Source organism: Aspergillus versicolor, assembly GCF_001890125.1.
Source record: "Aspergillus versicolor CBS 583.65 unplaced genomic scaffold ASPVEscaffold_16, whole genome shotgun sequence".
In the NCBI taxonomy this organism is placed as follows: Eukaryota; Fungi; Ascomycota; class Eurotiomycetes; order Eurotiales; family Aspergillaceae; genus Aspergillus; species Aspergillus versicolor.
In genome coordinates, this window is record NW_024467539.1 from 642,709 (window position 1) to 667,795 (window position 25,087).

General features: G+C 48.8%; 8 protein-coding genes across 8 annotated transcripts; 6 read left to right on the plus strand and 2 right to left on the minus strand.

Moving 5' to 3' along the window:
• Positions 1-8: 8 nt before the first annotated feature.
• Positions 9-926, plus strand: ASPVEDRAFT_144621 (SSH4 family protein; the record flags this gene model as incomplete). Its single annotated transcript, XM_040808002.1, has 1 exon — positions 9-926. The coding sequence occupies one exon, from the start codon at positions 9-11 to the stop codon at positions 924-926; it is 918 nt and encodes a 305-aa protein (XP_040674478.1).
• Positions 927-7,430: 6,504 nt separating this feature from the next.
• On the plus strand, positions 7,431-7,952 carry ASPVEDRAFT_47894 (uncharacterized protein). Its single transcript, XM_040813884.1, has 2 exons — positions 7,431-7,509; positions 7,607-7,952. The coding sequence occupies exons 1-2, from the start codon at positions 7,437-7,439 to the stop codon at positions 7,732-7,734; spliced, it is 201 nt and encodes a 66-aa protein (XP_040674479.1). The 5' UTR covers positions 7,431-7,436; the 3' UTR covers positions 7,735-7,952.
• Positions 7,953-9,288: 1,336 nt separating this feature from the next.
• Positions 9,289-11,076, plus strand: ASPVEDRAFT_144824 (glycosyltransferase family 2 protein; the record flags this gene model as incomplete). The annotated part of the gene is made up of 4 exons (XM_040808021.1): positions 9,289-9,326; positions 9,407-10,276; positions 10,346-10,637; positions 10,909-11,076. The coding sequence occupies 4 exons, from the start codon at positions 9,289-9,291 to the stop codon at positions 11,074-11,076; spliced, it is 1,368 nt and encodes a 455-aa protein (XP_040674480.1).
• A 1,110-nt stretch (positions 11,077-12,186) lies between these two features.
• Positions 12,187-13,692, plus strand: ASPVEDRAFT_47896 (ATP synthase complex assembly protein ATP12). Its single transcript, XM_040813885.1, has 2 exons — positions 12,187-12,612; positions 12,708-13,692. Exons 1-2 carry the CDS (start codon positions 12,288-12,290, stop codon positions 13,508-13,510), a joined length of 1,128 nt encoding a protein of 375 aa, XP_040674481.1. The 5' UTR covers positions 12,187-12,287; the 3' UTR covers positions 13,511-13,692.
• Positions 13,693-14,630: 938 nt separating this feature from the next.
• ASPVEDRAFT_57732 (uncharacterized protein) lies at positions 14,631-20,152 on the plus strand (the record flags this gene model as incomplete). The annotated part of the gene is made up of 7 exons (XM_040815374.1): positions 14,631-15,564; positions 15,624-17,002; positions 17,051-17,404; positions 17,458-18,205; positions 18,478-19,353; positions 19,415-20,072; positions 20,125-20,152. 7 exons carry the CDS (start codon positions 14,631-14,633, stop codon positions 20,150-20,152), a joined length of 4,977 nt encoding a protein of 1,658 aa, XP_040674482.1.
• On the minus strand, positions 20,071-22,145 carry ASPVEDRAFT_47900 (NAD(P)-dependent alcohol dehydrogenase). Its single transcript, XM_040813886.1, has 3 exons — positions 21,655-22,145; positions 21,474-21,596; positions 20,071-21,417 (listed from the first exon to the last, which is right to left on the minus strand). Exons 1-3 carry the CDS (start codon positions 21,679-21,681, stop codon positions 20,485-20,487), a joined length of 1,083 nt encoding a protein of 360 aa, XP_040674483.1. The 5' UTR covers positions 21,682-22,145; the 3' UTR covers positions 20,071-20,484.
• A 262-nt stretch (positions 22,146-22,407) lies between these two features.
• ASPVEDRAFT_144726 (FAD-binding oxidoreductase) lies at positions 22,408-24,423 on the plus strand (the record flags this gene model as incomplete). Its single annotated transcript, XM_040808012.1, has 4 exons — positions 22,408-22,675; positions 22,747-24,021; positions 24,094-24,269; positions 24,331-24,423. The coding sequence occupies 4 exons, from the start codon at positions 22,408-22,410 to the stop codon at positions 24,421-24,423; spliced, it is 1,812 nt and encodes a 603-aa protein (XP_040674484.1).
• A 100-nt stretch (positions 24,424-24,523) lies between these two features.
• On the minus strand, positions 24,524-25,069 carry ASPVEDRAFT_89932 (uncharacterized protein; the record flags this gene model as incomplete). The annotated part of the gene is made up of 1 exon (XM_040818702.1): positions 24,524-25,069. The coding sequence occupies one exon, from the start codon at positions 25,067-25,069 to the stop codon at positions 24,524-24,526; it is 546 nt and encodes a 181-aa protein (XP_040674485.1).
• Between the last annotated feature and the right edge of the window lie 18 nt (positions 25,070-25,087).

The window sequence follows — 25,087 nt, forward strand, 5'->3', positions numbered from 1 at the left end:
TCCTCCATATGGCGAACAAAACCTACCCCCCGCCACCCGGGCCACCACCTGGCTTCGACAATTCAAACCCTCCTCCTTATCACAACTGGCAAGAGGCAGTGCCCGATACAGCAGAATTCCCCCCTCCACCGGTATCTGGCAACTATCACTCCAATACAGGCAATGCCTCCACCAATGATGCAGAACGCGCGCATGAGTTTTGTAACAACACCCCGCTGTATCACCCCGCTTACCCGTCTGCTGTTGTATACAACTCTGTCCAAAGATATGACATCGGGCCGGTACCACCAGCTGAGTTTGGGGGTAGCATCTCCAAGCACCACAATCGCTGGATGGGATACACAAGAGATAGGAGCAGCGATTGCATCTTACTAACAAATCTGCCTCTCTACTTCGCATTGGCAGATTCGCCATTTATCACGGAGACGCAGAAAACTATCTACTTCGAAGTCAAACTACTTGGCCTACGGGGTGGGCCTACACCGAACGATGATAGCGGCCTGTCTATCGGGTTCGCGGCACAGCCATACCCCACTTGGCGATCCCCGGGCTGGGAGAGAGGAAGCATTGGTGTCTTTTCAGACGACGGGTGCCGTTTTGTAAACGATTCCTGGGGCGGGAAGGACTTCACGGATGCGTTCAGGGCTGGCGACACCGTGGGACTTGGGATGAGTTTTCAGCTCCCAGAGAGCACAAATGCCCCCGGTGCCTCACCGTCCACCACAAATCTCGACACCAGTGTCTTTTTCACTCGGAACGGTCAGCGTGTGGGTGGTTGGGATTTGCACGAAGAGGTAGACGAGGAGGCCGGTGGTGTCCGTGGGCTAGAGGGCCAGCACGATCTTTACCCTGCGGTTGGTTTGTTTGGTGGTGTTGACTTTGAGATATCTTATCACCCTTCGAGCTGGTTGTTTCATCCCCAGTGACCTAGCCTTGGCACTTGGTAAAGTGAGAACACAAACCACTGCCTTGTAACAATAGAGGAGATAGTAGAAAATCTGCCACAGAGTTTTCTGTCCTTACCCTTGCCTTTAGTTCTCAGTACTCAGTGTGCCGCCATGCTTACCATATCAAGATTATCTTCCTTTCTAACTACACAAATTATTTTTGGGCATAGACCATTTATGGGCCAGGAGAAGTTGAGTCCAAGTCCTTCATAGTGGATCTAGATTTGTCTGATCACTACATGGTTGAGAGCTAGAAACTGCTCCGTGGTGGCCTTTCCATTGCCAGGCCCGGGAATCTTCCTCGACGTGGTGGTATAAATAATAGCACATCTTCATTTGAACCTACTGAGTAGCGGGGCTGCTACTAACAATATTTCAACTGGCAATAGAAGCTGCGAAGCTTAAACCCTGCTTTCGTATTCATCATATGCTAGGGTCGATCAGAATACCTGTGTATTAAGAGATCTCAAGGTGAGCAAACGGACTGCCAGTGGGCTGCTAGGCAGTTAACTTAGTGGGCTGGGATAAAGAAGGCCATGATAAATCAATTCCTATTAAAAGCAGCACTGATTAAATTGGTTTTTGGTGCTAAGCGCGTATGCTGATTTTATTATGATACTTGACGGACCCTTAACCGGCGTGGATTCTCTTAGGGCCAATCTCTGAGCACCGAAGTGCCTGTTATTATTGCATGTTGAATCTAGAACTGCAGACACCTATTTTCTATTAAGGTTGCGAAGTACCGCTCACACCAAGTGGCCCCTAGGATGCATGACGAAGCTGTCAAAACCCAATTTACTGTCTTGAGCATACCTTTGTATGTAACAAGTCTGCCATCATACCACAGTCGGAAATAGTAATACAGGACTAACCATCCATTAGAGGTTTGATACGCTAGATCCCCACAAGTAATACCGTTTAGTGGAGGGCTCCACTCTAATATAGAGAGTAGGCGGGAAGAAAGAGAATGAGTGGAAGGAGGTGTAGAGATATGGTAGGGTGACGCGTGCTGCGCCATTCTCGAAAATGGGCTCGAGATTAGCCAGGATATTCCCTGCCGATCCTATTCCGGACGCTGGGGATAAATAACTAACTGTACATTAGTGCTTCGGGGGGAAGCATAAGGTACAGTTCCGGGCATGGTTCTGAGAGAACTGTCAGTTCCTCACTGGCATGCAGGTGCGGTGGGCATGTTAAGACGCAGCGGTCATTGGCATTTTGAGACTCTTGACGTCATCGTTTAATCTGCGTCTCTCCTGGCACCCGTCACCTTTCGAGCATGGAGGTGAAGGATTGAGACTTGAGAGGATCCGAACCTGACAGACTCGGCAACAGAAGGAAAAGGATCGCCCGTCTGTACCATGCGATACACGGTTTCTTCGATAGCGACAGAGGAGCCCACACCGTGCTAATCACGATTTGAGAGATTATTAGGCCTAGGCATTTGTTGCAGGACAGGATCAGGTTCTAGACCTGCACGTGCTGTTGGTACTCTGAGAGAACAAGCTGATCGCTAGCAGATCTCAACTCTGGAAGAGCGTGTCCAGGCTCCGTATTATTGGACTCTACAAGATCTTACCATTGCCTCCATTTTGATCTGTGCTACGATTTTTGTAAAGAGTGATGCAGTTAAGGTTCCGTGTTGTATGTTCATTTCCGGTTACTGGCAAGGAGTGTATCACGTTAAGCTCTAAAGGAAGTATGTGTATAGCCGAGTACTTGGCATAGCTGCCGAGGTGGCATAGATGCACGTTGTACCTGCGTTTACACTTCGACTACGCGTACAAGTGCATTCGAATCGAATATTTCCCCTCGGGGTTCAAACTGATGCGAGGAGGCCTATAGAAAGCTCCGGTTTAGAAGTTGTATCATTCAGTTCAACCAAGATGGTCAAACCAGAATACGGGTGTGAGCAACGCCAGGTACAAGAACTTTGGAAGGTAGCCGGCGACCTGAGCGAACCCGAACTCGAGGGAAAAGAGCCACAGGCTTCTTGGAGAAAGTGGCTAGAGGAGCGAACAAAACAAGAGCGAGTGAGTTTGAGCACGGCTATGAGGTGCAGTAGCGTTGCAGTAGTGTAAGTCCGGGCCAGATGGTTCTGGAGGCCTGCTGATTGTTGCCGCTTTGTGAGGATCACCGAGGTGAAGGTATGATAAGCTGGTCGAGAAAATCAACCGCCGCCGGCCCTCGGTGGGGTTCCGCCGGACCTGAATATGTACTTGACTCAAGGGTCGAGACTGACGGGGAGGGACGGTAGACCCCCGTTTTGCGAGGTTGTGGCAGTGACATGGTCCGGTGCAATTATTCCGAGTTTCTGATTAACCTCTGACACTCGGATTAATTGGCAGCATCTGATATTTGCAGAAGTGGTCGAGTACGGGGAGTTGGGAAACAGATGGAGCGAGGTATTATTCCTTATCGAGTACGGAGTGCTATTGGAGGCAGACTGGAACCCCAGCTGCATGATCCATGAAGGGGGCAATCATTTCCTTAATTATTTCCAATTCGCTGGGAACGGTTTACGAGGGGCGGACTCGAAGCACTCAAATTGTTGGCAAGGTACTTAGTTTCCCAGCCTGTCTGGAACCTCCACGCGGCGGTACAAAGACAGGGCCGCCGTCGCCCCAGGTTGTCTTGCCACGAAGTCGTCGTCAGGGAGCGAACTAGAAGTTCACCTGTTCAGGCCCCATTTGAGTTTTCGAGACTCGAAAGACTGCTTCCTTAATCGGCCAATTCCGTCGACGGGTTCCACCAGGTATGGGCGGCTGGCGGAGGCGCCGACTCCCTCCCTAAGGAAGGAGCACTTCGTCTCCACCACTAAGAGAAGTGCACTTGGTGGAAAAGACAGCTCTTGCCGGCTCGCACGGGCTCGCTCGTAGTAGCCTCGTTTGGATTCCCCGAACTGTAATAATGATAATTGCAATCTGACGGAACCTCACACGGAAGGCTGTTGTACCCGAGGGTTACTGAAAAGCGCCAATTGTTCTGCTAAGTTGGTGATGGCAGGCGTTCTTCTTTTAAGGGCCTAATAATCACGCATTAGAGCTCCTACAAGAAAGAGCGAAGGATCCAGATGTTGAAATATCGTATCGACTAATGATCTGACATGGTCGGTACCAACCGCTCACGAACATCAAACCTTTCAAGGATAAAAGACGAGCTGGTTCTCACATGCGATCTCCCACTGAGCCTTTCCCCATTGCATGTCAGGATGGGCTACAGGGGAACCTTGAAAAATCTTAAGATCAGAGGCGACGAGGAATCGAAATGGATCTTCCGTGCCGGTCGAAGGATCCAGGCCGTGCTGAGAAGGGATGCAATATGCATGCCCGGCACGTCCAACGAATAACAACGAAGACTTTGACATTATTGTTCAACAATCCGTAACTCGAAATAGGGGGTAAGGTAAAACGTCCTGGGGATGGTGGTGGAGCCGGGCGCTAAGATAGCAACCATTGAACCAGCATCGAAGAACAGGCCTGTTCACACCAGCTTCCCCATACTCCTGCATAGAAATTAGGATACACACACAACGCACTGTGTAGAGGCGATTAAAGATACCTTTGATATTGCTAATTGTGGATGATATTGTTGCATATTTGCTTACGTGGTATAACACTCCAGATTGATTTGGCATTGACGACGCCGATGATATTTCTAATTTGTTATACTGTGCGCGCTCTGAATCTACAAGACACAAGAAAGGACGCGACTCCAGGCTCTGAGTGGTGTCACTGCCGCCTGCGCTGTCGGTCATGTATTCGCTCCACACCCGGGTCCTCGGTCAGTGGAGTCCAAGCCAGTGTGTTTAATAATGTCTGTGCAGCCGAGATACGCGTCTGCTTCCCTCGCTCAGGTTACCTGCAAGCTACCAAGTTTGGACAAATTAAGACGGCAGCGTTTCCACCCTTCCAGACGAGAAATGCAGTGTTTGGTGTTTCTGATAAGAAATGACCCGAAAGTACGAGGCAATAGAGATGGAGTTTCGAGATTATTTGTGAGCGAACTCCTGTCCCTTCTCAGGCCTCCTTCGGTTGTTGTTCCGAGGCAACCGAGATGAGATTTACAATTTGGGGATCTCTATGTCCTCCTCCGTTGGTCACTACGTATATTTTTCACTGCCCAGGAGTGAGCGTGATACGGTACTTTGGCGCCTGCCATTGAAGAGGCAAAATGATCCAGGAAGAATGATAGAGACCGCCACCCATTTAGATCGGACAACATGTCTATCTTCCTTCGAGCCCTTGTATTCGATCCCCAAGTAAATAGTTTGCTCAAGGTCAATTCGGGTCAGCTTGGCGGGCTTTTGGGTAGTATCATGGTCCTCGGGAGCCGGTGAGCGATAAGATACTGTACCTTTTTCTCGTCCAAGAGCCTGAAGATGGGTATGGGGCCAAAAAAAAAAAAAAAAAAAAAAAAAAAAAAAAAAAAAAAAAAAAAAAAAAAAGGAACGAGATGATGATGAAAAAATGTTCGAATAATAATGTGTCGGTCGTCATCGGAGTGCATGATTGCAAGAAGTGCTCAGACCAGGGTATCGACGGTCGAAAAGTCTTGGTTGAAGCCAGTCTGAGCCGTTTATGGTGACATGCAGGAAGCTGATTATCATCTGCAGCCAATGCCAGCCACTGATCTCCTGTTGATGTGGCACCCTGGACAACGCTTTGCTTTTTTAGGAAGTATGCGCCCCTAGGGCTCGGCGAGAAGCCTCAGTTTTAGCTTATGCAAGACACAATTCGCCGAAGCTAGTTAACCAGCCCCGCGACTCGCAACTCGCAGCTCGTAAGAGAGCGAGAAACAAGTCTCGGTCCGGATGGTTTTGACTATTATTATCATGGGCCCATCCATCATCGTCCTCGTGCTGCTGAGAATTGGGAGTCCGAGCGCAACGAGACGGCACGAAACGAATATTAATTCAACTTATTGCCAGGACGGCCCCAAATTTTGTTAGGAAGGCCTTCCTGATGCACCCTACCTATATTGCCAGCAGCCGCTGGGCAGCGAAGCGCTGTAACTGAAACAGCCTAGCAATAATAAGGCGCTGGGTTGTGAACGGTTCGAGACTTCAAGGCAAGGACGGAGGCGGGGGTGATGGGGCAACGCGACGGGATGACCGGGGCCGAGGATCTTCAATATGAGTTGATCCTGAGAACGTTGACAGGAACCACAGAACCACTTGATGGTGGGCACCGAAATTCCAAATACGTAGTTGCTCCGAACGTAGAGCTTACTTACTATGTTGGTATACAGACAGTTTCTCGTGGCTGCCTTATTTTATTTTTATTTTTATTTTTTGGTATTGTTCTGGGAGTTTGGGGAGCACTCGGTAAGTTTATGGCTTGTGCATGCACAGAATTCAGTAGAAAGGAAAGCGTGCTGTCAGTGCTTTGCGCCTCGTTCAAGAATGTTGCACACTCGTATCGGCTTCGGAGGAGGATCCCAACTGCTTGACTACAATTTCAGTCCGAGCCGGGAAAGATCACTAAAGAGTTGACTGGCTTCCACATCTGCTTCATGATGTCAAGGTCCCGCAGACGCTTAAGCCAGAACTACGTACTACAAGGTGATCGTCGAGCCCATCAATAATAACTTAATGAGTAAATGAATAAATAGTACTATTGCTATTATTGCCCACCTTTGCCGCTGGGTGAAGACTTGGACATGGTTTGGGTGGATGGTCTCGACTCCGTATCCCTGTTGCTCGCCGAGTCGCTCATGAAACCCCGGTTGAAGAGCATGATGCATGTTGCTTGTAAGCCTCGAAGCCTTAAAAACTATAACGTCTCAACTAGGTGCCGAGTTATTTCTGCGCCTGGCTACCTTCGTGACGAGAACCCCCCCCCCCCATATACCTCCTAACGGCACCAGGCTTCTCCGTAGAAAGTTACCGGTATTTTACAGGGATGGAGAGATCGCCGCTAGGATCACCACTTGTAGATGGTACGTACTACACTTAAGAAGTTAAGACTTTGGCTGACTGAGGTCGATGTTGGAAGATTGGGAGATTGAAGACAATTATGATCAGGACAAGGGCGTTCGAACATTCATTCCCAAGCTTGGTTTTAAAATAAATGGGAGTAGGGAGCGTGATTGCACTTGAGTCATGACTTAGTCATTTCCTTTGACCTCCTCCACATTCCATGTTTTAAAAATAGCTCGGCTTGACGCTGCAAGTTGCGAAAGAGCTGCTCTCATCAAGCTGGTCGCCGAGCTGTAAATTGCAATTTCCCCTCTACCAGCAGCGAATTTAGAGTTCTCGTTGTCTTGCAGAGAAGTGACTGACTGGAGCCGATCGTGATTGAGGGGGCGTCACTTCCTTGGTCGGATTTTAACTTCTCTTCGACTACACTGGAGGCCTTACGTATTGAATGGTTCTGATTTGCGAATCGCATCTGTTCCACGCCCTATGGTTTCTTTTTCTCTCGCACGCTCTGATCTTCGTGCCGAACAGAGCCTCTTGCAAAACAAGTGACCTCGCGCGCGCCGACCATGATTCAAAGGCTGGGAATTGCCACCGCGAGTTCATGTGCCCCAGCTCGCAATTTATTTAGTGCCGCCCGCGCTGACCAGAATAGCATTAGTGGTAGTCGTGGTAGTAGAATCATGAGGTCTAAACAGGTGATATCAACAAGGCTAAACATGCGGAGATTTATTCTTACTCCAGTCGCAGGTATGGCGACTGTGCTTGGATGCCGATCAAGATAAGTCCCTCCGCCCTCTGGTGTCACCTCAGATGCAAGTATTTAGTTCTGGTTCCGCCACAAAAAAGGGAAATACTTATTCATGAGTAAAAAAAAGAAAAAAGAGAAAGGTGACCCTCCAATTTCATGTTCTCTGGCCTTGACTCATCCGCAAGTATGTATGTATTGCCATGAGATTGAGACGCAGATGGGCTGGTCGGGAAGGTGGGTGTGCAAGAAGCTTTCCCTACTTGTCCTAGGCGAAGTCAAAAAGGGAAGAAAGCAGTCAGCCCAGATACTTTTGCATCTGCCACCTGCAACCATTGGAGTTTGCACTCTACACTCTGCAGTCTCAAAAGGTTCGCAATAACCATCACCATTTCCCGATTTTGCGGTATATGAATTTATGATTCGACTCCTACTATCTCCAGGATGGTGTTCAGTAATTCCGTAGTAGTATTACGGGTAATTTGTACGAGTTCCTAGCCTTCTCGGTTCGCTCGCAGATTCGGCCTAGGCCTTAACTTAGTTGCTGGTGGTAGTGGTTGGTTAAATCAAATCAGCCGCCGCCGAGGGCACAAAGTACCAAAGTAGAACGCAAAAATGCAATGACAAAAGGACGAACCCACAAATCGGAATACCTACTAGGCTGTGAGTCGGCGAGGGTAAAGCTGAGGACTGCAGTATGCCTACTAGAATGAGTATGGGAGTACGGCAAGTGACCGGGGCGGTTAGGACGAGCTCCTTGTTCACCCGGCACTGGCAGGCTTCGACAATGGCAATGATGAGATCCACTGTGGGAGTCGGCTCCCAGCCTAGCTTTGCCAGAGGACCTCGCGCCGTCTCTCTGGCGCTCTCAGGCTTCAAGTTAGCGCCTCGTCATCCACCCTTCTCCCCACTCGCTAGTGCGAAGTTGCTGCTCGTGCGCCGCCAATCCATCTCCACTTGCACTGTCCTCTGATTCCTCCATTCATTTCATCTAGATCCATCATCCAGGGTCTGACGCGCGAGGCACCTGCACAACACTCAAAATGACAATCCGTTAAAGACTTATTTTTATTACTATTATAATTTTTTATTATCATTATTATTATTTATTTATTTACGTTTCCCCCCCCCTCTTCCCTTCCCCATTTCTCGTCTCAGGAGTGGCTGATTGGTGGTCTGGATACCACTTGGAACATGTGCCAGCCTTGCCTCGACTCTATCGGCGACAAATAAAAGTCTCCAATGCTGCTGTCAGAGAGACCTCGATCTTTTGCCTCCGAGAAACTATTTCTCTACGTGACCTAGGAGGCAATTTTGTTAGTCCATGAGGAGCCATCCTCGCCCAGACATTCGTTTGCCATCCACTTCCACTTCCTTATCTCTATATACTGCCACTCGTTTCTCTCCTGTCTGTTAGTTCAGAAAAGATCCTCTTTTTGGCCTTCCTAGATTTGGACAAAGCCTCTTCCACTGCTGAAATTGACTTTGGGAAGAACAAGACTAAGGGTCATTGTTCTGCACATTGAGTATTGCGACCCATGTGCATCGAGGCTGGCAGTTAAGAAAAACCCGGATAAACCAAAAGAAGACAAAAGCACACGGAATCGATAGCACTATTTTTTTTCTTATTAGGGAGAACAGAAGAATTGTGTTGATTCCTCTAAGACCTGATAATGCACATAACGTATATGCGAGCGTTTATCGCTCTTTTGTTAGTGCCCCTCCTGGTTCTGTTTGGGAATCCAATTCCTTTTACAGAAAGTTAGCTGACCTGGTTATGCTATTTCACAGCTTCTACCGGTATTTTCGTCTTGTTGTGAATCTGGTTTCATTCTGGACCTTCAAGCCTATAACCCCGCCTGAAAACCCGAGATTGACTGCGGATGATGTGACAGTTATTATCCCGACGCTGGATGGCTGTGGTGAAGAGTTGGAGCGAACAATTGAGACCATACTCACAAACCGCCCCTTTGAACTTCTTCTTGTTACAATTGAAGCAAACAAAAAGAAGGCCGAAGGCATGATGAGTCGTATGCCTGCTGCTAAATCAAGGATCCGCCTATTCACCGTTACCCACCCAAATAAGCGTCGCCAGATGACTAGAGCTATCCCTGAAGTCCAAACAGCAATCACAGTGTTCGCTGACGATGATGTGATCTGGCCACCGAAGGTGCTGACTTGGATGCTAGCTCCTTTCGAAAAAGATGAACGATACGGAGGTGTAGTAACGTGCCAACGCCTTCAACGTGCTACCTCCCCAACCCTCTCGCAGCGTATTTGGGGATTCCTTGGAGCCCTCTACTTGGAACGGAGGAATTTTGATTGTGCCGCTACTACCCACATCGATGGTGGACTCCCCTGTATGTCTGGGCGAACCGTTGCGTACAAGACAAGCATTCTGCAGGATGATGCCTTTACCTACGCCTTTACCAATGAAGGATGGTGGTTCGGAAAATATCAGCTGAACGCCGATGACGACAACTTCATTACCCGCTGGATGGTCTCGCATGGTTGGGAGACTTTCATGCAATACCACCCCGAAGCTGAAGTCCAAACAACACTGGAAGATAACCCAACCTTCCTAAAGCAATGTGCAAGATGGTCCCGTAGTAACTGGAGGAGCAATCTCACAAGTATGTTCGATGAAGGTCATATCTGGCAGTAAGTTTGTTTTGATCGTCGATATTCCTGTTGTGTCTGTCGACTAACGCTCTACGTAATTGATAACAGCCGCCAACTTTGGAGTGCATATGCTGTTCATATGACAACACTGTCACCCCCAGCTCTCCTCGGTGACTTGGCCCTTATCTTCCTTTGTCATAAGGCTACTGCGTCTTGGGATGAACATACCCATGCGTTAGCTATGTCTCTTCTTGCTGTTTGGATGTTTGTCAGCAAATTTATCAAACTCCTGGGTCATTACATCCGCTTCCCGATTGATTGGGTTTTCCTTCCGGTGTCGATCCTTTTTGGATATTTCCATGGGGCGATTAAGATGTATGCCGTGATGACCCTTAGTGCGGTATGTGGCAACCTGCTGTTTTTTGTTGTATTCTCCCCAGTCATCGTGATTTATTGTCTGGTCTATTGGAAATGTTTCCCTCTGCATATACTCGTACATATTCCCCCCTTTTCCTGCCCTTCTGATGCCAACTTCACCCCATATGTTTTGCTAATAAACCCGTTCGCTTTGACCCCCCACGCATTTGCTTGCATTTCGTCACTCTCTTTGAAGACTAGCCGTGCACGCGAAATCATTATACCCAGCTGACTGTCTTTTGTTCGCGCTTTAGACCACATGGGGTAGTCGTGAAGGTGCCGATGACTTTGATGCAGAACGTATGAAGAGACGACCAGACGATGACCCTCTGAAGAAACCCTACTATCGCAAATTCAGACTCAACGGGAACGATTTCCACCATCGGTTGGTGCCCAGCGTAACCGCAGCTGATATTTCTTGAGCCACCCGCACATGCAATTCCCGCTCTAAGGTCGTGGTGCAGCGGCCTCCAACCGCTGGTTGGTCATTCGACGCTTACGAAGAAATGGTTTATGATGCTATTTTTCAAGAAATTATATATAAAGGGCCTATACGGCAGTGCCTTTCTCTTCTGCCAAAGGTGCCCTAACTGATTTATTGTTAGGCCTCATCCCGTGAGGATGGCCTTGTCACAGTCGATTTAGCTCCCATCGAGCCAACCGGACTGTGCAAGCACTTTTGATGATTAACTCTATCTCTTACAAGTCTCACTTGGGAGGTTGTTATATTCCTCGTGTAAATTACAAAAGCGTGGGCGGGCTCTCGTCGCTTCATTCACTGTTCTACTTGTTTGACCAAAATTGTTACTTGTTGTTATTTTCTTTTCCGTTTGCTTAGATCAACAATTGGGAGGCCTTTTGAGATTTTGTGATAATGCTTTATTTTTGTTTTGTTTCTTTCCCTCTTGTTTCTCCGATTACCCACCCTGCCTAGCGGTTTGCAACGGTAATATCTAATAAACTCCTGGAGATTACGTATAGTGTCGCAAATGTTGCTCGATATAGGGTTTAATCGTTCTTTAACTGGTTGATATGTGAATGGTTCTTGGTATCTGTTTTGGATCTAAATTTATTGGAGGAAGGGTTGATAAGAGGAAGGGTGTGGCCCCTGTTCCAGAGGGAAAACAAAAACCGCTGTAGAGTATTTTATTTATTGATACTACTGGAGTTATCATAGTCCGTTGACGCAATAATAATGTGGCCTTCAATGTAGACTAGTTTATACCTCGGTACTGTTGTGGAAGGAACGAAGGGGCCACGATATTATATTGTCTTCAGCGAGCACCTGTTATCTACGAATATCGATTACCAAAGGTTTTCAACATTAATATTCTATACGGAACCGCTTCTAAAAGGTTTTTTTTTTTTTTTTTTTTTTTCCATTTACTCCATTCAAAAGTCCGTTTTTGGTATACTGTAATTTAACATTAGTTGTGGGGGAAATGAAAGTGTGGCGTTTGTGGCGAGTACCGAGACAGCGCGAAGTCACGAGGTTGCCTCCGGGAATAGACCGAATTGACCGGCCTTCTGAGAGTACACCAAGTAGCGATCGAGCGTTTCTCTCAGATTAGGGCCATCCCAGCAGATTATTCCCACGCTGCCGCAGCGTTAGTATACATCTTTAATTTCCAGAATGGTGAAAAAGGGGATTATTCCGTTTCTTCGAACTTCTACGGCCCGTCCACAGCAACCACTTTTGACTGCTGCGCGACACAGTACCCAAAGACGCCGCGCCCTCCATTCCTCTACATTGAAAGCGGCCGTTGCGCACCCAATTACTGCACATGGACCTCCGCCTAAGGTCCCTTCGCCATCCCCTAGGTTTGAAGAGCGTGCAACTCATCAAGCAGAGGGCAAGGAAAAGCTATCAGAAACCGAGCCAGAACCTCGCCCGACCAAGAAACCTACAACACTGAAGAAGCGCTTTTGGAAAGATGTCGATTTTCAGATAAAGCAGGGTATTTCCGCTATTCTTCACCCTTTCCCCCCCTTTTTTTTTTAAAAAAAAAATCCTTTTTTCCCAGTTGCTAACGTTCTACTCTTGCGCCTACAGGGGGCGAGTATCAGGTTCTTTTAGATAAACGGCCAGTCCGGACTCCCTCAAAAAGCGTCCTATCAATACCGCCTACAAAACCATATCTAGCGCATGCAATTGCTTTGGAATGGGATGTACTGAACACTGCGCAACAAGCTTTGAAGAATCACATGATCCCGTTAACCTCTCTTACGGCGCGCGCAGCCGACATTGCACACGAGGACGCTGCGGGAGAAACACTTGCACGAGATCAAATAGTCAAAACCGCAATGCGCTATCTTGATACGGATACATTGCTCTGCTGGGTGCCGGAACACAGCGAATCCGCCGTTGAGGCTGGTGGAAACGATCAAAGGCAAGAAACACTTCGGGAGGCTCAAATGAGAGTAGCAAAGGATATAATCGCATTTCTAAGCACCAAAGTATGGCCTGGCATTGAGATAGTACCGGTTCTAGACGCGGAGAGTATCCTCCCGGCGTCCCAAGCTCCGGCGACGAAAGATATTATCAAGCAATGGGTTCAGGGTTTGGAGGCCCATGATCTGGCTGCCCTTGAAAGGGGTATACTTGCCTCCAAGAGCCTGCTAGTTGCTGTTAGACTGGTGAGCGAGTGGAGCGAGAACTTCCGCCATCTGCAAAGGGCGGGCCAGAAGAAATTTGGCATTGAAGAGGCAGCCGAGGCTTCCAGTCTCGAAGTTAAGTGGCAAACGGACATGTGGGGGGAAGTTGAGGACACTCACGACGTTGACAAGGAAGACTTGAAGCGCCAACTTGGAAGTGTCATCCTTTTGGTGAGTGGGGAGACACCCGAGAGACAATAGGGTGATCCTTTTACTCGAAAAAAGGTGTATATCTAGTTAGAAATAGAGGGCGCAATTTTCGCTGTATATGTATGCATAATATAAATTTGCGTTAATTAATGAGCATGTGAGATGGGGAATTTGATTTGGTGCTTGTGGTGCTACTGGATAATAAACTTCCACCTTCAAAGAATGCACTTGGCTAAGTATTGTTTCCAGGTCCATGCATACAGGCATGCAGTTGCCCTAAGCCATACTACGGGTTGAATGCAATGCGTATTTCCACGGCTATAGAATTTACGTGGTAACATTTTGCTGCTTACTCACTTAGTGGGACAAACTGGTGTATTCACCATCGTGGTTTGGACAATATCATTGAAGGTTTATCTTGAACAGTCGCCAAGGCGCCACAAGCTCAGGAAGATCGACGCCTTCCTCTCCTGGGGCTCGGCTCTTCATCTCTCAACCATCTTGCTAAAAAATATTACTTTCTGAAGTTATTACATTTTCATCAAATCCAATTTCCCTCGCGTTTCATCCCACCTATGCGTATTTAGTATTCCAGAGCAATGACAGAAAAGGCCGAAGGGTAAGTGCCTTAGACATATCTCTTTCTGGTTCCATGGGTCATCGAGCTTTGCGGTGTCATACTTAATGCGTGCGGGAAAATGAGTCCATGAATTATGAAAAGGCATTGAACTTTTCCATTGGACGACTCTACCCTTGCTGGATAAGCCAGCTGCATACGGCTGCCTCGCGCGCCGTCACTTTGCTAAGGAGATCAGAGGAACTCGAGTGACGACATTGCTAACATACCCCGCTTCTATTTTTTAGACACAAACGCTCTAAAAGTGCATTGGCATTGGCGATTCTGCATCGTGATAAGTCAAAAGACAACCGCGAAGAAACCAGCAGTCGCGACAACGGCTCAGCCGACTCTGCCACGTCGCCCCCAGCGAACAACAGCAGCAGCTTGTCGATCTCCGCCAGCTCAACGCACCGAAACTCCAGTTTCCGAAGGTCGCGCCAAGAGACACACCTCCCCACGATGCCTGTAGAACCCGCATCGGACCCTAGCTGGTTGGACCGTGGAGGCGACAATATCGAGAAGTTACCCTCTCTAACCCAGGATAGCGGGGCCATGTCCCTGGATCAGTCTGTTAAAACCTTCCGGATTTTCGAGGTCCTACGAAGCGGCGACACAACGGCGATTTCTAAGGCCATCAAGGAAAGCGAAGATCCACAAGGTGCGATTGGGCTATCTGGCACCACGATCCTCCATCTGGCGATTCAGTGTGCGGAACCACAGGTTGTTGAGTACGTGCTGTCAGCTGGCAACGATATTGATATCAATGCGCGGGATCGAGAAGGCAATACACCTCTTCATCTTGCTGCACAACTTGGTCGCGGCCCCATCATACGCGAGCTATTGGGCAGACCTTCAATCAACGACTCGATCGTCAACTACCGTGGACAAACGGCTCTCGAAGCCTCGCGCGCACCCGAGATCTTCCAGCAGCTGCAGCTTGCTCGCTCGCTTTTCATTGACGAAAAGACACAAGAGATCCAATCGTTAATTGCTCAAGGCGGTTATGACAGGTTAGAGAAGCTGTTGGAGGAGCCGCGTGTCGAAGGGATTTTAGATGTTAATGCTCTGGATCTTGTCACGGACCCTGCTACGCTTCAGTCGGGCGGTACCCTCCTCCATGAAGGCTCTAGAAAAAGAGACACAAAGCTTATCCAAATCCTTTTGATGCACGGGGCTGATCCCTTTCGTCGCGACAAGAAGGGAAAGCTGCCCCAAGATGTGACGAAAGATGACAGGACGCGGGCGATACTTAAGAAGTCCCCGGCCGCTGCTATAGCTCAGCGGGGCATTCAAGAAAAGGCCATTCTCGGTACTAGCTCGGGTCAGGGTGTGTCGGGACGACCGGGGGCTGGGGAGGCCTCCTTTGCGGGGAAAGATTCTCGGGAAATGAAGGGCTACTTGAAGAAGTGGACAAACTATACCAGCGGCTATAAACTAAGATGGTTTGTTCTTGAGGATGGTGTTTTAAGTTATTATAAACACCAGGGTAAGTGGCTTCCTCTGAACCCACCTTTTATACCATCCATTCTCATCATAATGTGTCAGACGATGCGGGCTCCGCCTGCCGTGGTGCTATCAACATGAAAATTGCAAGACTCAACATGGATTCTCAGGACAAGACCCGGTTTGAAATTCATGGAAAGTCGTCCGTTAAGTACCATCTCAAAGCAAACCACGTTGTAGAGGCTAAACGTTGGTTTTGGACACTTAATAATGCGATCCAATATTCAAAGGATGAGGCCAAGGAGGAAGAAAAGCGCCAAACAAAACACGCTGAAATACTGCGTCAGGCAAAGATTGACCAAATTGACGGCCGACCTAGTGAGAATCTCTCCGAATCTCCAAGCTTTAAATCTGGTGGAAAGGGGTTAGCGCCAATGTCTCTCGGTGTTCCAAGTAGCAGTGGCACGAGACTCAGCACATACACGTCTCGCACTACTCTAGAAGGGGTAGCCGCTGATGACGATGGTTCATTGTATGGCTCCATAGACCAAGGGCCCAGTCAAAGTGATATCAATAGGGTGGCCAGTCATGTTACCACCGCCCCTGACTTAGAAGGTGATGATGACGAATATGTCGACTATGCCTCTAGCCGTGAGACGCCACCTACTGATAAGGATGCCATGAATATCACCGCACAATCTGCAAAGCTCCAACTTGAGATACTCGCCAATGTTGCATCATCACTACAAGCGGAGAAAGCAAGTAATCCGGCGGTTACGCTTTCAGATGATGCGGTTGATCAAGCCCTGGCCGCATACGAGGGGGCTGTGAGTAGTTTGAAGGACTTGGTGCAAAATTTACTGAAAATTTCTCGGGATCGCGACTCATACTGGCAATATCGACTGAACCGAGAGGCCTATCTACGCAAAATGTGGGAAGAAAGCATGGCACGAATTGCTCAAGAGCACGATGAATTACAATCTAAAATGGGCGAGTCAGAGGAAAAGAGGCGGCGTACGAAACGAGCGCTTAAGGAGGCGCTGGAGAGCACCTCACCAAGTATCAGTCGATCCGCCGTTAAAGCCGCGTCTGGCGAAGTGGGACTCGACGGTGAAGAAGAACCGACGACACAAGCTATGGAAATCGTGGAGAATCCCTCGTACCCCGAAGATCAAGGACGCGAGCGGCCACTGTTGCATCACAAAAAGTCCGCCTTATCAAAAATTAGCAGTTTATATGGCTCGGACGATGACGATGACGAAGAAGATGAATTTTTCGATGCGATCGACTCCGGCGAGATCGAGGTCGTGGATCGTACAGCTCCTGAGATAAATGAGGAGGAAGAGGCGGCGCCTGAGGAGACGAGTAAGCTCCGTGCTGCTAGACGCTCTGAGATTTCACCGTCGTTCAAAGGATATGAAGATCCTGTTAGGGAGAGGCTTAAAATGGACTATGACAATCGACCTAAAATCTCACTATGGGTAAGTAAATGCTCTGCATCCACATCCCCAACTAACATCCCATTGTAGGGGATTTTGAAATCTATGATTGGAAAAGACATGACAAAGATGACTCTTCCAGTCTCTTTCAACGAACCAACCTCGTTACTTCAACGTGTGGCAGAAGACCTAGAATACACCGATCTTCTTGACGTTGCTGCCGACCAGACTGATTCAATGGAGCGACTGGTGTATGTCGCTGCCTATGCCGCAAGTGAATACGCTTCCACCATCGGACGTGTTGCCAAACCCTTCAATCCTCTCCTAGGCGAAACCTTCGAATATGTCAGACCGGACAAGGGCTATCGGTTTTTCGTTGAGCAGGTCAGCCACCATCCGCCAATTGGGGTTGCTCTAGCCGAATCACCAAAATGGGATTACTGGGTAAGCTCATACGGAACTAAGTTATGACTTGAGGCTGACTTGATCTGGGATAGGGGGAATCGTCTCTTAAATCTAAATTCTATGGGAAATCCTTCGACATCAATCTCCTTGGAACGTGGTTCTTGAAGCTACGGCCTGCGTCAGGGGGCGAGGAACTATACACGTGGAAGAAGGTCACGTCATCAGTTATCGGCATCATCACTGGTAATCCCACTGTTGACAATTATGGTTTGATGGAGATCAAGAATTGGACTACCGGCGAGGTGTGCTATCTAGACTTCAAGCCTAGGGGCTGGAAGGCGTCATCTGCGTACCAGGTGTCAGGCAAAGTTGTCGGTCAGGATGGCTCGCCTAAGTGGAGTATTGGCGGTCGATGGAACGACAAAATCTACGCTCGTCACACACCAGGATTCGAAGCACCAGTATCTGGTCAGGATCCGGAGTCAGCCAAGACAATTCTAGTCTGGCAAGCTCATTCCCGACCAACTGGCATTCCATTCAATCTGACACCATTCGTCATCACGCTTAATTCGCTCACTGACAGCCTACGACCACAGCTCCCGCCCACTGATACCCGTCTCCGGCCTGATCAACGGGCGATGGAGGAGGGCGAATACGATTTCGCCGCTACCGAAAAGCATCGGGTTGAGGAGAAGCAGCGTGCCAAAAGAAGAGAGAGAGAAACCAATGGAGAACATTATACCCCCAGGTGGTTTAGTAAAGATAAGTGTCCGATTACAGGAGAGGAATACTGGAAGCACACAGGTGATTATTGGGGTTGTAGGGCGAATCAAGATTGGCGCAAGTGCGAAGACATCTTTTGATGTCATTGCAAAGACAGCCAAAGACAGACTTGGATAGGCAACAATTACGTGAATAATTACCAACAATGCATATATTCAGTACTGCTTATCACCTCTAGTATAACTACAACCGAAGTAGCACTGCGGATACGTAGACTATATAGCCTTAAAACCAGCTTCGGTTACCGATGGTCGCAGTCACGTGTTTACGGGGGCTGCGAGAAAATAGTCCAAACTTGAGCTCAACACTCATATGATCCGCACGTTGAGCACCTCACTCAACCAACACAATGTCCGGCGAGTTTACCTGCGGACGCTGTTTGCAGGCTCTCCGTCGATCTATTGCATCCTCTAGGTCTTCCCTACGATCAACCCATACTCTCAATTCTCGACGTGGTTATGGCTCGTCAGTTAACTTGACCCGAGAACTTGGATCTCGAGGCAATAATTATCTTTCACCCAAAGATTCGTTGCTTTTAAACAAACATGTCTCGTCGTTAAACTTACCTCTTCCGCCAGTCGTACAAAAAGCAACATCCGCAACCTCAAACTCCGCCCCAGATCCCCGAGCGCTCTTGAAACCAAATAATCTATTTCACAATTTCTCCCAATCCCCGTCACCTGCGATCCGACAGCGTGCGGCTTTTATCAAACAAAACGCATTCTGTCCCCATCCAAGCCACCAACAGACACGAGTGCCGGTTTCACCGCATGACCCAGAATCGCGCAAAAGCTCCTCCAATGCTACTCTTCCCCCAGCCCATTCGCACTTTGAGTGCCCGGATTGTGGCATCCCAATCTACTGCTCTGAAGGGCATTGGATGGATGATTTTGAAGCCCACTTGGAAGTTTGCGAGACTCTTAAGCAAATCAATGAAGACGACCATGACCTACGCTCCGGGCGGTTTTTCCCGGAATTCGCGTATCCTGGCCTACAGGATGAGAACTTTGTTATTAATATGACAAACTGGGATACTTTTCTTTATACCAGGGAGTTTGATGCAATCAACGATGATCGAAGCATGCGGCAAGTGACGCGCATGCTGACCTACCCACTTACGATAGGTAGCGTGTTGCATGAATTAAGTCCGTATAGTATTAGGAAGGGTAGCAGGCTTACGGCTGAAGGTCTCAAGAGTGTTAGCGGTAAGATGGATAAAAAGCAATGCTCGCTGTTTACTCACCGTACGCTAACACGATACTTTAGCCCTCCGTTACTCTTTACACCCGCCCAAGACTGGTGAAGGTGTCGATATTCAAGGTCTACGTGTGAAGGCACCTCCAGTACGGGTCTTTATTTTAGGTGCACGTGCTGAGTCTTCCCTACCTCGTGATGTGTGGCTCCAACTTAGCCACATCTTCCCACGGTCTCTCATTAATCTCATCTTCATCGGCCCCGAAAGCATGGCAAATCGCGACGAGGAATTCCCTCTTCCAGAGAGGACGCCGGAGAACCCGTTCGGGGGAGTTGTTGAGGACAGATTAGGCGGTCAGATGAAAATCACAACTTATGTGGATTACTTCCACACAATGTATAAAGCACAATACTTCCAGCCGTTCGATCCGTACCTCGACTGTGTTGTACTTTTCCATCCCGGTCTTGGACACCCTGCCAGCTCCCATGAGTGGGAAGAGACGCTGCCGCTGCTCCTTGAGACCAAGATTCCCATCATCACTACGGGCTACACGCAGTGGGATATGGAAAGGGACATCAACTGGGTGCGCGACAAGTGTGCAGGAGAGTTTGACATACTGCTCGAGCCTGGTGAGAATATTTTCCGCAGCTTAAGGTGGGATCTTAATGACCTTGATCCGCATGATGTCTCTTGCGGTAATTGGGGCCTATGGGCATTCAGGGGGAAGAGGTATGTATTTCTACCCCTAAAACACGTGGCCGAATGCTAACTAGTTCCCTAGATATGAGGCAACATTCAAGGACTCTTGAAGCCTCTAAGCTGTGGAGGGAAGCTCTGTATCTGTATGCAATCTCCTTTTTTATATGTACAGTAGCATCATGCAATTCATATTGGCCTTTTCACTTCTTTTTTCAGAATAGAAAAGAAAAAAATATTTTTTTGCTTAACCTGACAGATGGTGGGCTTTTTTTTCAGGTGTATCACAATAATAAATTATCTCTGGGTTCCATTTGCCCTTGAATAATCGTGATATACTGACTATATAACCAGTAAACACTTCCATAACATGTCACCCATCGCGCTTTCTTGACAATCCTATACCCCACCCCCAAAAGTAAACTTTCAATACCCAGTAATTTGTCTAGATGTTTGTTTCAGGGCCAGAAATGAGTGTTTTGATGCCCTTTCCGGCCTTGACGTCCTTGAACGCCTGTTCAGCGTCTTCGAACTTTACGGTCCCAGAGATCAATCTCTTCACGTCAATCCGACCAGAAGCCACAAGTTGAACCGCAAGCTTATAGTCGCCGCTGCCGTAGCGGAAACTCCCCTTTAGGTTCAGTTCTTTTGTGCAAGCTGCCATGATGGGGAAATTCATCTCGCTTCTACCCATACCTCCTTGCACATAAGTACCACCAGGGCGAAGGGCATGGATACCCGTGTGGACAGATGGCTCAACACCGGAGGCATCGATCGCAACATCTGCACCACGGCCAAGATCATTTTCCTCGATCATGCGGGCTGCGTTTTCCGCCGCGGAAACCCTAGAAGGCTCAAATATAGTTGTTGCAGCGAATTGCTTCGCGAACTCCAATCTTGGCTTCTGGATGTCTACAGCAACAATCTTGGCTGCACCGAAAGCTTTGGCCACGGCACAGCACAGGAGGCCAACTGGACCAGCCCCGAAGACAACAACGGTTTGACCTGGGGTGATGCCGGCTTGTCTCACGATGTGTACGGCAACGCCAAGTGGCTCCATTAGTGCACCCTCGGGGAGGCTGATCGACCGAGGTAATTTATAGCAAAAGTCTTCAGGCAAAATATAGTACTTGGCTAGAGTACCGTCATAGGGCGGGGTGGCAGCGAAAGCCATTTTTTCGCAAAGGTTATACTTGCCTGCTTTGCAAGGCTCGCATCGGCGGCAGGGTATACCAGGCTCCATTGCGACGCGATCGCCAACCTTCAGGCCGGTGACCGCTGAGCCGACTTTGCTGATGACTCCTGAGGATTCGTGGCCTAAAACCATGGGCTCCTTCACCACAAATTGTCCGATCGCGCCATGGTCCCAATAATGAACCTAGGTGGATGTTAGTGAGTGGGCTGCTCCGCCCGGGTCAATTTGACTGCACATACATCGCTGCCGCAAATCCCCGTGAACTTAACGTTCACGATGACATCGTAGGGGCTTTTGAGCTCTGGGACAGGGCGGTCCTCGAACTTCACCTGGTGAATTCCTTCGAGAATGAACGAGGGGTTCTAAACAGGTCACTGTTGGTATTTTTCACGACCCATGCACACTGGTGTTTGCACATACCTGGGCTGTTGCAGTCCGCGAGCTCATCGTGAGACAGAATGGGGAGCAAAAGGTTGATACGAAAATGGTGGAGGGACGAAAGACGTGTCTCGGAATTTATACTATGACGTGGGGTCGTCTGTCCCTTTCCTACGCTGTGTCGAGACTCCAAAAGACTCGGTACGTATCTGGATCCATTCACTCGGAAATGTTCTGGAACGGAGAGTCATGGGACCTCATACTCCCGACAATGGCCAACTGGAAAGGCGCAGGGGCAAGCTGGGGTCGAATTGCTGGAGGTTCAGGAAAGTCAGAGCTCTGAACATGGTGGGGGTATTTTACCATGGAGAGCCTGATTCGACGATACGGCTCCAAGCCTGTTGGAAATTAACCGTCCTACCGGGTGAAGGACTTAAAAAGTCTGCTATTTACCCGGGCAATATGACTGCACGAAAGAGAAGAGTCCGAAGAACAATACCCACAGGGTAATCATGGTCGTACGCCTGGTTTACAGTCTTTGGAGCTTCTACTCACAGCCTAGTCTTACTGGGAATGATGTTACTGGTGCGTATACCTACTCCACAAACAGGTCTTGGCGCCGGACGCTTTCATGAAGCTCAATTTCGCTCTCCGTCCAAGTGTATTTCAAAGTTGAACCTGTTACAGTCCCTGATTTAGTGGATTAGTGACCTGTGCATATGGCGAGGGCTCGATAGCTCATCTGATTTCCCGCATCAATAACCATATTCGCCCGGTAGGTTTACACCGGTCGTAATGATGCGACCAAACACCGTGCGGTCCTTCCGATTGATACCGCGTGCCTTCCACCAACCAAACGGCATTCGACCGTCGTTTCTACATCAACGGAAGAGTTTCCACCTTTCAAGGAAGTATCTATATGCGGACGAGAAACCTCAGCCTTTTAAGAACCAACTGTATGAAAGTACCCAGCAGCGGCTGAGGCGTGAGCGTGCAGAGCAGGAGCGATATGCGCAGTATCAGACTCAATCCCAGAGTGGGCGATATGCAGCTTTGATGTTTGGTATGACTTTGCCTAGCTCCTCGGATAGACTCTTCCACCATCTGCGATTTGTGCTAACGGATTTTGCTTAGCATTGGTATTCTTTTCCACTGGAGCTTATTACTTGGGGTCTCTGAAACCCGCGGGCCTCCCGACGACATCCACGTCAAACCTATACGAGCTTGAATCCCCGCGGCACGATATTTCGCCATCTAATCTGCAAGCTGCTTGGGCGGACTTCGTTGAGATTTTAGGAAAGGAAAATGTCTCCACGGAGCACACCGATTTAATCTCCCACGCAGGCTCAGACTGGTCTTCCTACAAAGCCGATGAAAAAGAGAAGCCGTTCCTTGTTCTGTACCCGTCAAGTACCGAAGACGTTTCTCGCATAATGAAGGTGTGCCATCAACGCCTCATCCCTGTAACACCATACTCCGGCGGAACAAGTCTGGAGGGTCATTTTGCTCCCACCAGGGGAGGTGTGTGCATTGATTTTCGCCGCATGGATCGCATTTTGGAAGTACATAAAGGTGATCTGGACGTTGTAGTCCAGCCTGCGATTGGGTGGGAAGAATTGAACGAGACACTCTCTGATGAAGGCCTCTTTTTCCCCCCGGATCCCGGTCCTGGCGCCATGATCGGTGGCATGGTAGGTACTGGTTGTTCGGGAACAAATGCCTATCGGTATGGGACCATGCGTGAGTGGGTTCTCTCGCTGACTGTTGTTCTTGCGGACGGCACAATTATCAAAACAAGACAGCGTCCACGGAAGTCTAGCGCTGGTTACGACTTGACGCGTCTCTTCATTGGTAGCGAGGGTACCCTCGGGTTGGTCACAGAAGCTACGTTGAAGTTGACTGTCAAACCAAAAAGCCAGAATGTTGCTGTTGCCAGCTTTCCTTCTATCCACAGCGCCGCCCAGTGTGTCACGCGTGTTGTGGAGGAAGGGATCCCCGTCGCTGGGGTAGAGATCCTAGATGACGTGCAAATGAAATGTATCAATGCAAGCGGAACCACATCACGCCAATGGAAGGAAGCACCTACCATCTTCTTCAAATTCACAGGGACGCCGACAGGTGTCAAAGAGCAGATTGGTCTAGTCCAGAATCTTGCTTCGTCCGCCCAGGCTAAGTCCTTTGAATTCGCCCGTGGCGACGAGGAAATGGCCTCACTTTGGAGCGCTCGCAAGGAGGCACTGTGGAGTGTTATGGCGATGAGACGGGGTCCAGAGGACCACGTGTGGACCACCGATGTGGCAGTCCCGATGAGCAGACTGCCTGATATTATCGAAGCCACGAAGCAAGACATGACACAAAGCGGTCTACTGGCTGGTATCTGTGGTCACGTCGGGGATGGCAATTTTCATGGTATGTTACACTTCTTCCGCATTGTGACTTTTTCGGGGCTTCCCAATACTAACCGCCGTCGTGCTCGGCTAGCAATCATTTTGTGGAATGACACGGAGAGGAAAACCGCAGAAGGTGTCGTTCATCGCATGGTAAAGCGAGCTGTTGAGATGGAAGGTACCGTGACTGGTGAACATGGTGTAGGCCTCATCAAACGAGACTACCTCGAGCATGAAGTCGGAGAGTCAACAGTGGATGCTATGCGCCGGGTAAGTTGTCCATAGTATACTCACCAAACAACATTGCTAATGTCTCGTCCCACCCTGCCAGGTGAAACTGGCCCTGGACCCACTTCGACTACTCAATTGTGATAAAGTTGTTCGGGTCGAAGCGCCGAATCCTGGAGAGATTAAGGAATGGTAACTTGAGGTTCTAATATGTGGAATTGGATTATCATGTAACTGGGTGTTCTGCACTGTTCACAAGCCTTCCCTACTCGGCTTTCGGAGGCTAAATACAATCATTAACACTGAGTAGCTACCACATTCTGGATCTTAATATCTGTATCCACCACCACCATGACGGTCGTCGTAGTTCTGTTCGTATCTGCCTTGTGAAGAGTACCCAGTCCGAGAGCTGTACTCATCGCGAGACCTATAGCCACCCTGAGATTCATATCCTCCTTGTGGCCCATATCGTCCTTGAGACTCGTATCCGCTTTGGGGCCCATAGCCACCTTGAGATTCATATCCTCCCTGTGGCCCATATCGTCCTTGAGACTCGTATCCGCTTTGGGGCCCATAGCCACCCTGAGATTCATAACCTCCTTGTGGCCCATATCGTCCTTGAGGCTCGTATCCACCTCGGGACTCGTATCCGCTTTGAGGTCCATGTTCGCCTCGGAATCCGTATTCGTTTCTAGAACTACCATATTGGTGCGAGTCATAGTCATCTTGAGAAAGGGTTTCGTTTCTAGGCCCTTTCCCCGAGCTGTACTCATTTCGAGAGCCATATCCACCACTCCTGGATCCACCATAACTTGCTTGAGGTTCTCCATAACCGGACGCATAATCCCTTGTATTTTAGT

What these genes read in the sequence shown, in the direction of transcription:
- ASPVEDRAFT_47894 (XM_040813884.1), top strand. Translation starts at nt 7,437, where the DNA reads ATGATTCAAAGGCTGGGAATTGCCACCGCGAGTTCATGTGCCCCAGCT. An exon ending in TTTATTTAGTGCCGCCCGCG is followed by an intron (nt 7,510 to 7,606) that starts CTGACCAGAATA and finishes ATTTATTCTTAC; the next exon opens with TCCAGTCGCAGGTATGGCGA.
- ASPVEDRAFT_47896 (XM_040813885.1), top strand. Translation starts at nt 12,288, where the DNA reads ATGGTGAAAAAGGGGATTATTCCGTTTCTTCGAACTTCTACGGCCCGT. An exon ending in CGATTTTCAGATAAAGCAGG is followed by an intron (nt 12,613 to 12,707) that starts GTATTTCCGCTA and finishes TTGCGCCTACAG; the next exon opens with GGGGCGAGTATCAGGTTCTT.
- ASPVEDRAFT_47900 (XM_040813886.1), bottom strand. Translation starts at nt 21,681, where the DNA reads ATGAGCTCGCGGACTGCAACAGCCCAG. An exon ending in CGCGGACTGCAACAGCCCAG is followed by an intron (nt 21,597 to 21,654) that starts GTATGTGCAAAC and finishes TGACCTGTTTAG; the next exon opens with AACCCCTCGTTCATTCTCGA. An exon ending in CGGGGATTTGCGGCAGCGAT is followed by an intron (nt 21,418 to 21,473) that starts GTATGTGCAGTC and finishes ACATCCACCTAG; the next exon opens with GTTCATTATTGGGACCATGG.